Source organism: Punica granatum, chromosome 4 (genome assembly GCF_007655135.1).
Source record: "Punica granatum isolate Tunisia-2019 chromosome 4, ASM765513v2, whole genome shotgun sequence".
Classification (NCBI taxonomy): domain Eukaryota; kingdom Viridiplantae; phylum Streptophyta; class Magnoliopsida; order Myrtales; family Lythraceae; genus Punica; species Punica granatum.
In genome coordinates, this window is record NC_045130.1 from 20,874,119 (window position 1) to 20,890,139 (window position 16,021).

The window sequence follows — 16,021 nt, forward strand, 5'->3', positions numbered from 1 at the left end:
AAAGGGCAACCCGTTCGGGTGCGAGTTTCATTCGCACGGCCCATTCCGTTCACTTTCGGTGTTTCTATCTTTCTACCGTAGATTCGGTGGTAAACATTTCATTTCATTTACGAAACACGAAAAACCGGATTAATCATGCATTTGGCTTAATCAAACATTAGATAGTGAATAGGCGGAATGATAGATTCCATTCTTGAGTCAAAACACGAGTTTGGCTAATTCGGTGAAATCGCAGTGTCACCTAACCGAATAAGAGTCCTAAAACAAATTCACACATGTAATTGGCTTAGAACCATATCCTAGTCCGCCTTCTTTGTTTGCCTAGGTTAGACACATTGTTTGCAAGTCAACCCCGGTTAATAACTGATTAAACCACGTACATTCGACTTAATACACAACTTGTCTGTATTCACCTTCGTTTGTCAGTTGTTATCTGTATTTCATCAGTTTTATCAGTTTTCTTCTGTTTTATTCTTGCTTTTGCTGATTTGTCGCGGTTCGGGTCCGAGCCCATAGGTTACGTGTTGCACGGGGTCCAACGCTCCAAATCACCGAACACGAAGTCCAACGCCTCCTAATTCACCGAGCGCGTGCAACCCGAGTGCGGAACGGGATCTAGCCTCGATTCACCGTTACACTCCGAACACGGCCTATGTGGAAGGCAATTTGGATTGGGCTTGTGAAACGGATCTAGATATCACCCGGGAGCTCGATCGGCCCAACGGTTACAGTGGGAATCAACCGATTCTCCTGCAAACCGTTGGATCGATCGGACCCGACCCCGGCTCCTTGAGCCCGCGTTGCCTTAATTCACTTATCGGTTATTCAAAATACACGGTGAGCCGGAGAGGAATAGTGGCCCAATGCAAACCGATCGGGATCCATTTACTTATTCGGTTATACTTTGTAATTGTTCGAGAGAACATTGTGAGGATTCTATTTGTATGTTCATTCCTCTCCTTGTAAGGATCCCCGATCGGTGAGCGAGAGGTCCGAGTGCTGGATCGGTTAAGTTGGTCTATCGCCACCAAAGGGTGAGTAAGCTCGGATACTCGTGGTTTCGGTTCACGCAGGGAATCGACCATCACGGTTCGATGAACTGTAACGCTAAGATAGTGAACCGACTCCTCGATGCACAAGCCTACTCATCTTTCGGACTCTTGGCCCAACTTGGTCAATTCATCGAATTTACGGTGTCAAAACGGGCGAGTCGAGCGCAACTCTAAATCACGCGGTAAATAAACAAAATGGTAAGCCTAGCAAGCTAGAGTACCGAAAGGGCGTGCTGGATATAGGCCCGCACGTAATAGAACCCCCGAATTCGGAATTTCCGGTTCCGTACGAACATTGCTTTAGCATTTAGGTGTACCCCGTACCCCTAGACCCAGGCGACTCAACGGCCCTCGACCTACGGGTCGTAAACAGTAAGTGGCGACTCCTTCTCACGCGTGTCTGTCGCGCATCCCCACGGGAAGGTGGATACTCCCAAGCCGCGTTGCATAGGCTTCGCGCATGCGTGCCCCTACGAGATTAAATTCGGGTGCGCACAGTGCCCAATGTAGGACTCTAAAAATCCTTCTCGGTGCCAAAGTGACCAATGACACGTCCGGGCGCGTTTCGGAGGCATCCTGCTTAAGCCGGGACACCCCCGAACTCTCACAGACGCCTTTTGTTACAGGGCTCACGGGCGCCCGATCCACGAACAAGTAAACGGCACCCGGAAACGAGCCTGCACGCACCCAAGGACCACTAAGACCATGGAACAAGTTTCAGACTGCCTTTCGAAATACGACTTGGTCTCCCGAGGGGTGTTTCATTGGTCACGAACGCCTCTCAGCGAATCTTCGGGACATATTCATGACAAACAGAGACCACAGCGGTCCTTGAACACCTCAAGGCATTCGGTAAACATTGGTAAAACTCGGGTCACGAGTCCCTAGGCCACCTCCAGTTAATGGTCTTCGATCAAGGACGGTGATCCAATGATCCCACACAAGACGAAAAGCTCACCGGGACGAGCATCACAATGCCCGGAGGAACAATTATAGAACGAGGATGGCCAACTCCACTCCGGATGTCCAAACGAGGCAAAACCGACTCTTGAGGTGTCGAGTCACACGAACATTCGTTCACAAGAAATATGGAGATATTAGGCTCATTCAAATTCTCTTCGTGCAAGCATTCCAAATCTATCAATTAATCGGACCTCAGGATCGGATGCGCGATCAATCGAGCCTCGAGCTTCTCCCGGCTTTTCTCCTAGTCAAATGGGACCCACAGCTCAGCCAAGCCAAGCCCCAAGCCACGGCTCAACCCCAGCGGCCACGGCTCAACCCCAAGCCATGGCTTGGTCGCATCAAGCCGCGGCTACTCCCCATGGCCGGCGGCTTCAAGGGTTCTCCCCTCCCCTCCACCACAAATTTGAAATATCTTCTTACAGACTTACATCCATCACCTCCCATCACTTCCCATCACTTCCCATCACTTCTCCTCTTGTTTCCCCCAAACTCTAAGTGACCATTTCCCCTCCCTAATCCCTTTGAAAATTCGGCAGCCCCCCTAAGCATGCTCTAATCCCGATTGGCTTGCCCTAATGGTCGCATTAAGCCTCCCTTTATAAACTCTTGCACCATTAAGCTTAAACACTTCTTCATTCTCACTCTCTCTCAAGCCAACTTCTCTCTAAAATCCTCTCAAACCCCAGCCCTCTCCCTCATTTCGTCGGACCCGTCCCAAGGCCGAAACCGGCCAAAACCGATGGAAAACCACCCGGTATTCCGAGCACCGCCCAACCCGACTCAAGCCAAACATAACCAAACTTCATATCCTACATATTTCCCACCCTCTAAGTCCATTCCCGAGCTCAGATTTTCCATTTGAAGCCTCTAATATCACATTCTAGCCGTGAGAACCATCGGGTCCCGAGACCGTCATCGGGTGCATCCGGACTTCTACGACGTGCCATTTCTTCCCACGACTTCGTCGAGTCGTGCCATCATGTTCGAAGGGTCCCTCACGACCCTCACTCTTTCCCGTGAAGAGGTGGTCACGGTCCAAGAGCTATACAACAGTGCACAACCTCCGTTTCACTCCTTTCCCTTTATCGGGTTCCGTTGTTTTTCATTGAACTTTCTCTCACTGTTCGGGTTTGTCTAGGCCTTGGCACGTTTGGGACTGTCCACGAAAGTCTAGGCGTCGAGGTGATCGTTAATTGAAGAACATGCGAGTTATTTTCTTCCATGCGGATTCATGTACTCCCATGCAACCCCATGCAATGTTACATGTTTTATTCTTTTTTGCTACGTCCATACATCGTATAAATGTGCATGCCATGACGGGTAAGGGCCATGGTCGGAGTGGAAGAGACCTTCATGTCGGGGAGGAGCCATGAGGGCTCACGGCCGGTACCCATTGGAGGGTGCCGTGAGCTTTCCTAGCTCATCCGAGGACATGAGGTTCTCTCCTTCTTCGAATGTGTTCATTTCCCCACGTTTTAGATTTTTATTATCATATGATATGTATGCATAACGTGAAATGGCTCGAATCTAAAGGGATGAGGCAGGCATAGACTCAAGAGAGCCATGGAACCTCTCGGTCAAGCCTCATATGGGGAGCCGTGAGCCTCTTTGACTCTCTAGGGTCCATGACCATCTCATCCTTCCAGATTTAGTCGTTCCCATGATCGTGATGTCTCTAATCGTGATTGAAATGTGATGGTACGACGAGAAAGGTTCGGAATCTAGGAGGGAGAGACCCTATGGGTCGGTTGTGTCAAGGAAAACCTACGGCCATCTTCCTTGCAAAGGGGGCCGTGAGGTTCCTTGACCCACCCGAAGTCTTGGATCTCTTCGTTCCGTGATGCCGTGCGTTTCCCGTGATTCACTTTCGAGTTTATCATTAAATGAGTAAATATCGCTTTGTTGAGTCTCTAAATTGCGATTGTTTGTGATTGTCTTACGTGTTCATTTGTGTAACTGAGATCATGTCGACATTGACTTAATGGGATGTGTGTTATTCTCATGTGCACGTTACTTGATGCATGCAAGGGTCGGTTAAAATTGATACGAGAGACCCATCGACACTCATATCGGGTCGAGGGGCATTCGGCCGACTATCCTTAGGGAATGGCCGAAAGCTTCGAGACCCCTTTGAGTGAGGGTTGGTCTCTCCTACCATTTTAAAGCCGATTCTTGGAATTGTTTGTGGTTATATTCTTCTTTAGTTGATGAATAAGTGCAAGTTACTTGTTAGGCATGCTAGATCCGGACAATTACCCATCAAAACCATAACCGCAATGTGGAATAATAATCATCAAAGAATTTCACGAATGGGAGAAATGGGACGTGTCATTCGATTAATTAAATCACTTGAACTAAATAATTGGATAAATTGATCACTGATTCGTAAACGCATCAATGGTTCACGGAACGGCGGAAATGCCATTTTCCTTAAAAAGCTCACAATTTCAAAACATTGAGATGTGTAATGCGAGTAGAATCGGAGTCTAGCGAGTACTCGCGCATTACGACTCGAGTCCGGGCCCAATTTGAGGCGGCTCGAGTTGAGGCGCGCAAGTTCTTTTTAGACCTCCTCGTGTCACACGATCTTTAATTTATAGTTGAACATCACATGTTTTATTATCCAAGGGCATAATCGTCATTCCATGATTCACCGATATCCTGGGCATTAGGGGGTCGGAAACACCTCGATCTATGGACGGAAAGGGGCGGCCCGTTCGGGTGCGAGTTTCATTCGTATGGCCCATTCCATCCGCTTTCGGTGTTTCTACCCCCTATTGTAGATCTAGTGGTGGACGTTCTTATTTTCGTTGCAAAACACGAAGAACTAGATTAATCATGTATTCGACTTAATCAAACATTAGATAATGGATAGGTGGAATGTTAGGTTCCAATCTAGAGTCAAAGATACAAGTTTGGCTAATTCGGTGAAACCGTAGTGATACCTCACCGAATAAAGTTCTAAAATAAATTCACACATATAATTGGCCTAGAACCCTATCCCAGCCCACTTCTTTGTTTGCCTAGGTTAGATACATTGTTTGCTAATCAACCCCGGTTAATAACTGATTAAGTCACGTACACTCGACTTAATATACAACTTGTTTGTATTTAACTATATTTGTCAGTTATTGTCTGTTTTTCATCAGTTTCATCAGTCTTCTTCTGTTTTCCATTTACTCTTGCTAATTTGTTGCGATTCGGGTCCGAGCCCATAGGTTACGTATTGCACGGGGTCCAACGCCCCAAATCACCGAACACGAGGTCCAACGCCTCCTAACTCACTGAGCTCGTGCAACCCGAGTGCGGAATGAGATCTAGCCTCGAGTCACCGTCACATTCCAAATATGGCCTATGTGGAAGGCAGTTTGGATTGGATGTGTGAAACGTGTTTAGATATCACCCGGGAGCTCGATTGGCCCAACGGTTACAATGGGAACTAATCGGTTCTCCTGCAAACCGTCGGTTCGATCGAACCCGACCCCCGGCTCTTTGAGCCCGCGTTGCCTTAATTTATTTATCGGTCATTCAAAACACACGGTGAGCAGAAGTGGAATATTGGCCCAATGCAAACTGATCGGGATCCATTTACTTTATTCAGTTGTACTTTGTAATTATTCGAGTGTACATTGCGAGGATCTTATTTGTACATCTATTCATTCATTTGTAAGGATCCCCGATCGGCAAGCGAGAGGTCTGAGTGTTGAACCGATCAAGTTGGTCTATTAATGCCTAGAGACGAGTAAGCCCGAATACAAGCGGTTTCGGTTCACGCAGGGAGTCGACCGCCGTGGTTTGACGAACTGTAAACGTTAGGATAGTGAACCAATTCCTCGACGCACAAGCCTACTCATCTTTCGGGTTCTTGGCCCAACTTGATCAATTCATCGACTTTACGGTGTCAAAACGGGCGAGTCAAATGCAACCCTAAATCACGTGGTAAATAAACAAAACGGTAAGCCTAGCAAACTAGAGTACCGAAAGGGCGTGCGGGATATAGGCCCGCACGTAATAGAACCCCCGAATTCGGAATTTCCGGTTCCGTATGACCATTGCCTTAACATTTAGGTGTACCTTGTACCCCTAGACCCGGGCGACTCAACGGCCCTCGACCTACGGGTCGTAAACAGTAAGTGGCGACTCCTTCTCACGTGCATCCGTCGCGCGTCCCCGGGAAGGTGGACACTCCCAAGCCGCGTTGCATAGGATTCGCGCATGCGTGCCCCGACGAGATGAAATTCGGGTGCGCACACCGGGCATGCGGCTACCTTCGAAATTCAAGATCCCGGAGTTCAAGACCTACGAAGGCACGACAGATCCATGACACCACCTCCGCTATTATCGAGGGAAGATGCTACAGTATTGGGATTACGAGGAATTCGTCATCCACTCATTTCAAGACAGTCTGTCGAGATCAGCTCTCGACGGGTTCATGTCACTAAAGGCCGAGGACATTCCGACGTGGGCAGACCTTTCCCGGAAATTCATCGACCAGTACCAGTACTGTGCGGAAACACCTCCGACCCTCTTGGAATTAAGCATGAAGGAGATGGCGCATGGCCAAAGGTTTGAGATATACGCTACCAAATGGCGTGCCCAAGCGGCGAAGCACATCCCTTCAATCAGCGAAGTACAACAGATTCAGTTGTTCCACTCCACACTGAGGGGGGTATATTATTCGCACTTATTGGCCCACACTTCTTCATTCTCCGACCTCATCGAGGCCGGGAAAAAGCTCGACTTGGGAATCAAGCTCGGCAGGATGGAGGGCCCCACCAATAAAGGAGAAGAATCCTCGAAGAAAGCCCCTGCGACGATGTCGTCTTCCAGCGGAAGGAGAGGGAAAGAGGTTTCAGTTAACACCGTCAATCCAGCGCATCCGACGCCCCAGCAATACTCGGTGAATCTCACGACCGCACCAACTGCCGCTCCTACCTACTCCTCCCCCCCCCCTCGACAGCACCAACCTCAATCGATTTATTACTTGGCTCCACCGGTTCCGCCACCAATGACCTCACAACCGTTCGTGCACCACTACGCACCTACACCAACTCTGTCCCCTCAGCCTAGGCCCCTGGTGTCGAGAGCTCGTCCACTGGCGCAGCAGAGCCCTACTTCACAAGGTCCACAGGTCGGCGCCACGCAATATCGATCTCGCAAGCAGTACACACCTCTACTTGCTCCCCTTTCTCACATATATCGACAACTCCTTGCGGGCAATCATATTCAGCCGATATCCCTGGGCCCGAACTTTGACCCGGCCGCTCAGGATCAGTCTAAACACTGCGAATATCATCAAGGCGCGCCGGGGCATACTCTCGATAATTGTTGGAGGTTGCGAGACGAGATTCAAAAAAGGATCGACAACAACAGGCTCACCTTCAATGCCGTCAGACCCCCAAATGTGCAAGCCAACCCCATCCCTGATCATAGGCCGAGCTCGGGATCCTCCATAAACATGATCACTATATGCACCTTGGGGAAGGACGAGAACGCACAAGACAATCCCCTTCCTTTCGTGATCGACTACACCCTCGAAGAACCCACGGTCGGATTCGCAGGACACATGGCCTCGCCGGCCCCATTTGTCGTAGATATCCCCACTCGAGAAATGTACTCGGACAACAAGGTCCCCTGGACCTATGAAGGAGGCATCGAGAGCGTCGAGCAACAGTTCAGTGTCATGGGTGTGACACGTTCGGGACGAGTGTATGAGAATCCGGTAATCATAGACAAAGGGAAGGCGCCCGCCGCTGGAGTTGGCGCAGTACCCGAAAGCATGCCTTTTCCATCCAAGAGGGTGACCGAAGAGGAAGCAGAAGCATTCATGAAGATCATAAAGGCAAGCGAATACAAAGTAGTCGAGTAAATGGCCAAGTCCCCGGCCCACATCTCACTGCTCGCTCTCCTCCTCAGTTCGGAGCCTCACCGAAAGGCCCTCCTGCGTGTACTGACCGCGGCACAAGTCCCAAAGGAAACGCCTCCGGATAGGATAGAGGAGACCGTCGGTTCCATCTTCTCCAACACCATCTCGTTCTCGGACGACGAGCTCCCATATGAAGGTTGGACACATTCGCGGGCATTACACATTGTCTGCAAATGTAACAACTACATCATTGGCCGGGTCATGATTGATAATGGTTCCACGCTCAACGTATGCCCGGTAACCAACTTGAAGCATATGAACGTGGACCTCAACCGCGTCTGCCCGGGCAAAACAGCGGTCCGAGCCTTTGACGGCTCACGGAGAGAGGTAAATGGAGAAATCGACCTTCTCATAGACGTTGGCCCGTGCTCGTTCAGCATCACGTTCCAGGTGCTCGACATCCCGAACGCATTCAGCCTATTGCTCGGAAGGCCTTGGATCCACTCGGCCGGCGCCATCCCCTCTTCTCTACACCAAAGGTTGAAATTTATCATCGAAGAGAAGCTCATCACGGTAAAAGGAGAAGAGGACTATGCCATCTACAAAGAGACGGCGGTGCCCTACAACAGCGTTGGGGATGATGAAAACCTCCCGTTCCATTCATTCGAAACTATCTCCGTCATTCGGGACTGTGCGCACCCGAATTTCATCTCGTCGGGGCACGCATGCGCGAAGCCTATGCAACGCGGCTTGGGAGTATCCACCTTCCCGAGGACGCGCGACGGACACGCGTGAGAAGGAGTCGCCACTTACCATTTTACGACCCGTAGGTCGAGGGCCGGCAAGTTACCCGGGTCTAGGGGTACAGGGTACACCTAAATGCTAAGGCAATGGTCATACGGAACCGAAAATTCCGAATCTGGGGGTTCTATTATGTGCGGGCCTATATCCCGCACGCCCTTTCAATACTCTAATTTGCTAGGCTTGCCGTTTTGTTTTATTTACTGCGTGATTTAGGGTTGCACTTGACTCGCCCATTTTGACACCGTAAAATCGATGAATTGATCAAGTTGGGCCAATAATCCGAAAGATGAGTAGGCTTGTGCGTCGAAGAATCGGTTCACTATCTTAGCGTTACAGTTCATCGAACCGTGGTGGTCGATTCCCTGCGCGAACTGAGACCACGAGTGTTCGAGCTTACTCATCTCTTGGTAATAATGGACCGACTTGACCGGTTCGACACTCGGACCTCTCGCTTACCGATCGTGGTTCCTTACAAACGAGTGAGTGTACAGATAAAATCCTCACAATGTTCTGTCGAATAATTACAAAGTGTAACTGAATAAGTAAATGGATCCCGATCGGTTTGCATTGGGCCAATATTCCGCTCCAGCTCACCGTGTGTTTTAAATAACCGATAAATGAATTAAGGCAACGCGGGCTCAAGGAGCCGAGGGTCGGGTCCGATCGAACCAACGGTCTGCAGGAGAACCGGTTGATTCCCGCTGTAACCGTCGGACCGATCGAGCTCCCGGGTGATATCTAAACACGTTTCACACATCCAATCCAAATTGCCTTCCACATAGGCCATGTTTGGGGTGTGATGGTGACTCGAGGCTAGATCCCATTCCGCACTCGGGTTGCACGCGCTCGGTGAGTTAGGAGGCGCTGGACCTCGTGTTCAGTGATTTGGGGCGTTGGGCCCCGCGTATTACATAACTTATGGGTTCGGACCCGAACCGCGACAAATCAGCAAAAGCAAATGGAAAACGGGAGAAAACTGATAAAATTGATGAAAAACAGACAATAACAGACAAATACCGATGAATACAGACAAGTGGTGTATTAAGTTGAGTGTACGTGATTTAATCAGTTATTAACCGGGGTTGATTAACAAACAATGTGTCTAACCTAGGCAAACATAGATGGTGGACTAGAATAGGGTTCTAAGCCAATTACATGTGTGTATTTGTTTTAAGACTCTTGTTCAGTGAGGTGTCACTACGGTTTCACCGAATTAGCCAAACTCGTATTTTGACTCTAGATTGGAATTTAGCATTCCACCTATCCATTATCTAATGTTTGATTAAGTCGAATGCATGATTAATCCGGTTCTTCATGTTTCGTAACTGAAATAAAATGTTCACCACCGAATCTACGATAGGAAGATAGAAACACCGAAAGTGAACGGAATGGGCCATGCGAATGAAACTCGCACCCGAACAAGTTGCCCTTTCCCGCCCATAGATCGAGGTGTTTCCAACTCCCTAACGCCTAGGGTATCGGTGAATCACGGAACGACGATTATGCCCTTGGATGATAAATTGCAATGTCCGTATGTAAATTGGAGATCGCGTCACACGAAGAAGTCTAAGAAAGACTCGTGCGTCTTGACTCGAGCCGCCTCAAATCGGGCCCGGACTCGAGTCATAGCGCGTGAGTACTCGTTAGACGTCAATTCTATTCGTGTTACGTGTCTCGGTGTTTTGAAATTGTGATCTTTTAAGGAAAAGGGCATTCCCGTCGTTCCGTGAACCATCGATGCGTTTATGAATTAATGATCGATTCACCCAATTATTTAGTCCAAGTGATTTAGTTAGCCGAATGATACGTCCCGTTTACCCCGTTTGTGAGGTTCTTCGGTATTTATTAATTCGTGTCGCGGTTACGGTTTTGACGGGTGATGTCCGGATCTAACATATCTAAATAAACGCGTAGACAACGATTAAAAGGAAACGTAATTACGAACAATTCCAAGGACCGACTTCGGAAGAATGCAGAGGCCGACCGAGACTCCAACGAGGTCACGGATGGCTCGGCCACCTCTCAAAGGTGAGTGGCCGAATACTCCTTGACCCGGCTTGAGTTTCGATGGGTCTTTCACGTTGTTCCTAACCGTCCCTCGCATACACCATGTCATATGCACGTGATGTAACCCACATTTCCTTAAATCGACGTCAATACGACCCCTATTTGCACGAATAAACATACGATACACTCAAAAATAACATATTCATGGAATCAACGGACGAAATTAACTCGTTTATCGATAAACTTGGAAATAACTCACGGGAATCACTCGGCCTCAAGGAGAAAGAGCCCTAGGGCTTCTGGTGGCCCAAGGAACCTCACGGTCCCCGTAGCAAGAGGGATGGCCGTGGGTCCTCTTGGAGCAACCGAACCCTCCGAGACCTCTTTCTCTTAGATGCCGAGCCATTCCCTTCATTTAACCATTTCTTAGCCACGGTTAGGGACTTCCCGCACATAGAAGTGGCCTAATCCGGGAAGAGGAGAGGGTCATGGACCCTAGGAGGCCGAAGAGGCTCACGGCCCTCCTTCATGGGGCTCGGCCAAGAGGCTTTATGGCCTCCTAGAGTCCATGCCGATCTCCTCCTCTCGGATCCGACCCCTCTAGCATTATGCATGCATGTTAATACGACATATGGACGTGAATGATAAAAAAAATAAACGTGCTACGATGCATGGCATGCATGGGAACATCCGGATCTAAAAGGAAAAACGACATTTCATGCATTCGGGTCTTTCAAATCATATAAACGTTTCACACAAGCAAAAGTCGAAGATCCTAGCTTCTATAAGTCATAAAGAGATGTTACCTAGCCTCGATGTTCGAGGGAAAGAGTCGGGGAAGCGGCCGTGGGAGTCGCAAGACTCGGTTAGAGGCTACGGGTGAGTGACCCGAGAGGGAGGCAGCCGCGGCAGCTCAAAGGAAGGCACGCTTGCTCCGGCCACAGCACGGTGCGGGATCGGGCTCATTGGACTCCTAAGAGACGGATCTAGACGTCCGTGGGTAGTCCCGAATGTGCCGAACCCTGGACAAGCTTGAAACCGTGAGAGAAAGCTCGGTAAAGGAAAAGGGACCCGGTAAAGGAAAAACAAGTGGAATGGTGGTTGTGCACGGTGGATCGGCCCTCGGATCGTGACCACCTCTTCACGGGGGAGGGTGAGGGTTGTGAGGAACCCTTTGAACGTGATGGAATGACTCGACGAAGTCGTGGGAGGAAATGGCAAGTCGTTAGGGCACGGTTGCACCCGGTTAGTAGCTTCGGGACCCGATTCTTCGTGCTGCTGGAACCTGACTTTAGAGGCTTCAAATGGAAAATCTAAAACCGGAAATGGACTTAGGGGGTGGGAAATATGTAGGCTAGGGAGTTTGGTGATTTTTGGTTTAAGTCGGGTCGGGTGGTCACCGGAACACCGGGTGGTTTTTCGGTGATTTTCGCCGGTTTTGGCCTTGGCACGGGCTGGACGAAGGTGAGGGAGTGGACTGGAGTTTGGGAGGTTTTTGGAGAGAGATTGGCATGAGAGAGAATGAGAATGAAGAAGTGATTAGGGTTAATGATGGATGAGAACTTATAGGCTAGCTTAATGGCTCGATTAAGGGAAGCTAAGTGCGGTTTTGAGGCTAATAGGGGGATGCCGAATTTTCAAGAAGGGATTAGGATGGGGTTTGGGTCATGTTGAGTGTGGGGAAAGCAAAGGAAAGGTGATGGGATGATGGATGGATGATAGGAAGTGATGGATGTGTAAGAAATTTGAATTTTGTGGTGGGGGGAGTCTTGAGATGCGGCTTGAGGGATTGAGCCGTGGCCTGGGGTTGAGCCGCGGCTTGGTGGCTCAGCTTGGCCGAGCTGTGGGTCCCATTCGATTGAGAGAAAAGCCGGAAAAAGCTTGAGACTTGATTGGACGCGCGTTCGATCTCCGATGTCCGATTAATTTATAGATTTGGAATGCTCGAACGAAGAGGATTTGAATGAGGCTAATATCGCTAGACGTCGTGTGAACGAATGTTCGGGCGACTCGGCGCCTCGAGAGTCGGTTTTGCCCTGTTCGGACATTCGGAGTGGAGTTGAGCGTCCCCGGTCCCCGATTGCTCTTTGTGCATCTCAATGTTCGTTTCGGTGACCCTTTTGCCTCGTGGGGGATCGTTGGCTCGTCGTCCCTGACCAAAGACCGTTGCCCCGGGAAGACCTAGGGACTTGTGATCGGGGCTTTCTCAATGTTCCCCGAATGTCTTGAGGCGTTCGGGGATCGCTGTGATCTCTGTTTTCTGTGGATGTGCCCCGAAGATTCACCGGGAGGCGTTTGCTACCACTGAAACGTCCCTCGGGAAACCCTGTAGAGTTCCGAAAGGTCGTCTGAAGCTTGTTCCATGACCCCGATAGTCCCTGGGTGCCTGTAGGCCCGTTTTGGGATGGCGTTTACTTGTCAGTGGATCGGGCCCCGGGAGCCCTGTCAGAAAAGGCGTCCGTGAGAGATCGGGGGTGTCCCGGCTTACGCGGGATGCCCCCAGAACGCGCTCGGACGTGTCGTTGGTCATTTTGGCACAAAGATGGATTTTTAGAGTCCCATATTGGGCACCTTTCGGTGTTTCAGTGATTCGATGATGAAAAGTGCCACAGTGCCGGCTCCGCTGTTTTCGGGGTTCCTTGTTTGTCTGTTCTTCTGACGGCTCTCCTCCGCCTTTCTAGTGCACCCTGCTTTTCTCCTGTAATTCATGTCTCCGCGCCCGCATGTTCGCCTCTGATTGTCGAGTGATGAATAGTAACTCGGGCTTCGGTCGGGGATTCTCGTGTAGGAAGCCGGTGGGCCAAAATGGGATGCTAACAGCTTGCCCCTCTTTGGTTGCATGCTCGGTTAGAGGATGTAGCCAAAGATTATGAGAAGCATCCTTTTTTGGGTCCGGCGACCGCTCTGATATATCTCCCCATGCCTATATCCCGCACGCCCTTTCGGTACTCTGGTTTGCTAGGCTTGCATTTTTGTTTTATTTACCGTATGAATTAGGGTGCACTCGACTCACACGTTTTGACATCGTAACTTCGATGAATTAAACGATGTCGGTGGAGAAGTCGAGAGAGAAGTAAACCCGTGTGTCGGGGAATTGGTTCACAATCTTACGTTACAGATCATCGAACCATGGAGGTTGAATCCCTGCGTGATCAGAACCGCGAGTTCTTGGATTTACTTGTATCTGGGCAAGCATTAGACCGATTCGATTAATTCGACTCTCGTATCGTTCACTCACCGACTGGAATTCTTACAGAATAAATGTACAAAATAAAATCCTTACAATGGTCTCGAAAACAATAAATACAAATTAAAGGGGTCGAATTCCAGTCGTTTCGCGTTCGGTTATTATTCCACTCTAACTCACCGTGAGTTTAGGGAAAAGACCAAAGAACTGAAATTCAATGGACGCTCTCACTGAATAGGGCGTTGGATCCTGTGAGTGTTAATTAGGGCGTTGAACCCTGTGCTCGATGATTAGGGCGTTGAACCCTAATATTATTCGACCTAGGGATCAGGCTCGACCCGCATGGCAAACAGGTGCGGAAAGATAACACGCAGCAAGTAAATAACAGACAAGGTGTTTGTTATTATCGAGTGTACGTGTTTTAACAAGTTGTTAATCCGGGTATTTTGGCATGCAAATCCTACCCTAGACAAACAAGCACGTGCCAATGTTTTAGCATTCGGGTTTGTTTTGAGAACTTGACAAAGAGAGTCAAATCTCATGTGTGTGGATTGCTTTTACAGTTGTTCTGTATTGTGACACTGAATTTTCATTGAATTAGCCAAACTCGTGTTTTGACTCTAGATTTGGAATCTAGAATTCCTCCTAACCATTATCTAGTGTTTGGTTAGGTCGAGTGAAAGGTTAATCAGCATTTTGCATGTTTTCTGACAGAGATAACCGTTCTAGTTACCCGAGTCTATGTTAGGATGACAGAAACTCATCAGTTAGATAAGAAAAGGCTATATAGATAAACCTGCACCTGAACAGGTAGCCCGTTCTTATCCCGTACTGTAGTGTTTCTGTCATGCTAACCCTAAGAGTGTCGCTGAATTGTGAAAAGACGATTTTGCCCTTTATTTGAAAATTGTTTTCAGAAAAGAGGAAACATCGCAGTGCGGGCCACCTCGGCCTGTAGCCGGTGTCGACCAATTCCCTGGATCTTCCAGGGTTGCGCAAGAACCCCGAAAAAGCCAAAGAACCGGTCGATCTGCCCGGAAGTGATCTAGAAAGATCTTCTGTATCCTAACCTGAGTTACTTGGAATCAGGTAAAAACTCAAGTTGAGACACAGAAGCCCTTTTCAGACGTCCATGCTACATCGAACCGCGCGTTTCGGGTTTTGAAATTAATAAGTTTGAAAAGGGCACCAACGTCATTTGACAACTCATCGACGCGAGTTATCAGTTAATGGCCAATTCGTGTAAACTTTATCAGTGTGAAGTGGGTTTAATCATGTGAGCGTCCCGATTAACCCGTTCGTGGAATTAATGCTTAGGGTTATGCCGAATGCATTAATTGTGAAAGCGATTCGTGATTCGACGACCAAGACGATTCCATAAGGATCGAGGATATTTGGTCCAATGACCGCAACTACCCTCGTAACCGAATGGACCCGAATGAGTCATCGATACCCAAATCCATGCATGCTTTGTTTTGAAAAGACATTTTCATGCGATATTGCGACGATAATGTAAATTGCAAATTACACGAAAGCCGAGAACGGACTCAAAACGGGTAGAGGAAGCCTCATGCAACCCGTACGAGTCTAAGAGGCTCTCGGTCACTTCTCCTTGGAGATAACCGAGAGGTCCCATGGCCCGAATGGGGTTCCACGAGGTTTCTCCGTCTTGTTTTGAATCATTTCTCGCATGCTCAAACGACAAACACGACAAATGACACGATTAACTAAAGTCGGTATTGCCATGATTTGAATAACGCATTCAAACATGCAAACATGCACAAACAAGTTATTTAAGGAATCGATAAAACAATACCGACTTCATGTATGTAAGAAAACACGAGAAAACTCGGGAATCGAACTTAGATTGGGCTAAGAAGGCCGTTCTTAACCCGAGGAAAGCAAGCCAAGTCTCGGTTACGTCTTCTTGAGGCAAACCTGAGAGCTCTTTTGCTTATTTCGGGTCGGGAAGGTCTTCCGAGGGTCGATCCAAACGTTTCCCAACATGCTAACATGTTAATCAAGGATAAACATGAATGATATAATGTAAAAGTGCATAAACATGAAGTCTTGCAAGTGAACATGCTTTGTGCACTATATTACTCCATAGCCATGCAAATAATGTAAAAAGCCCTAACT

General features: G+C 48.7%; 1 protein-coding gene across 1 annotated transcript; it reads left to right on the forward strand.

Annotated features, from left to right (window-relative positions):
- Positions 1 to 6,369: 6,369 nt before the first annotated feature.
- LOC116204222 lies at positions 6,370 to 7,887 on the forward strand. The gene has a single exon (XM_031536306.1). The coding sequence runs from the start codon at positions 6,370 to 6,372 to the stop codon at positions 7,885 to 7,887; it is 1,518 nt and encodes a 505-aa protein (XP_031392166.1).
- Positions 7,888 to 16,021: the final 8,134 nt, after the last annotated feature.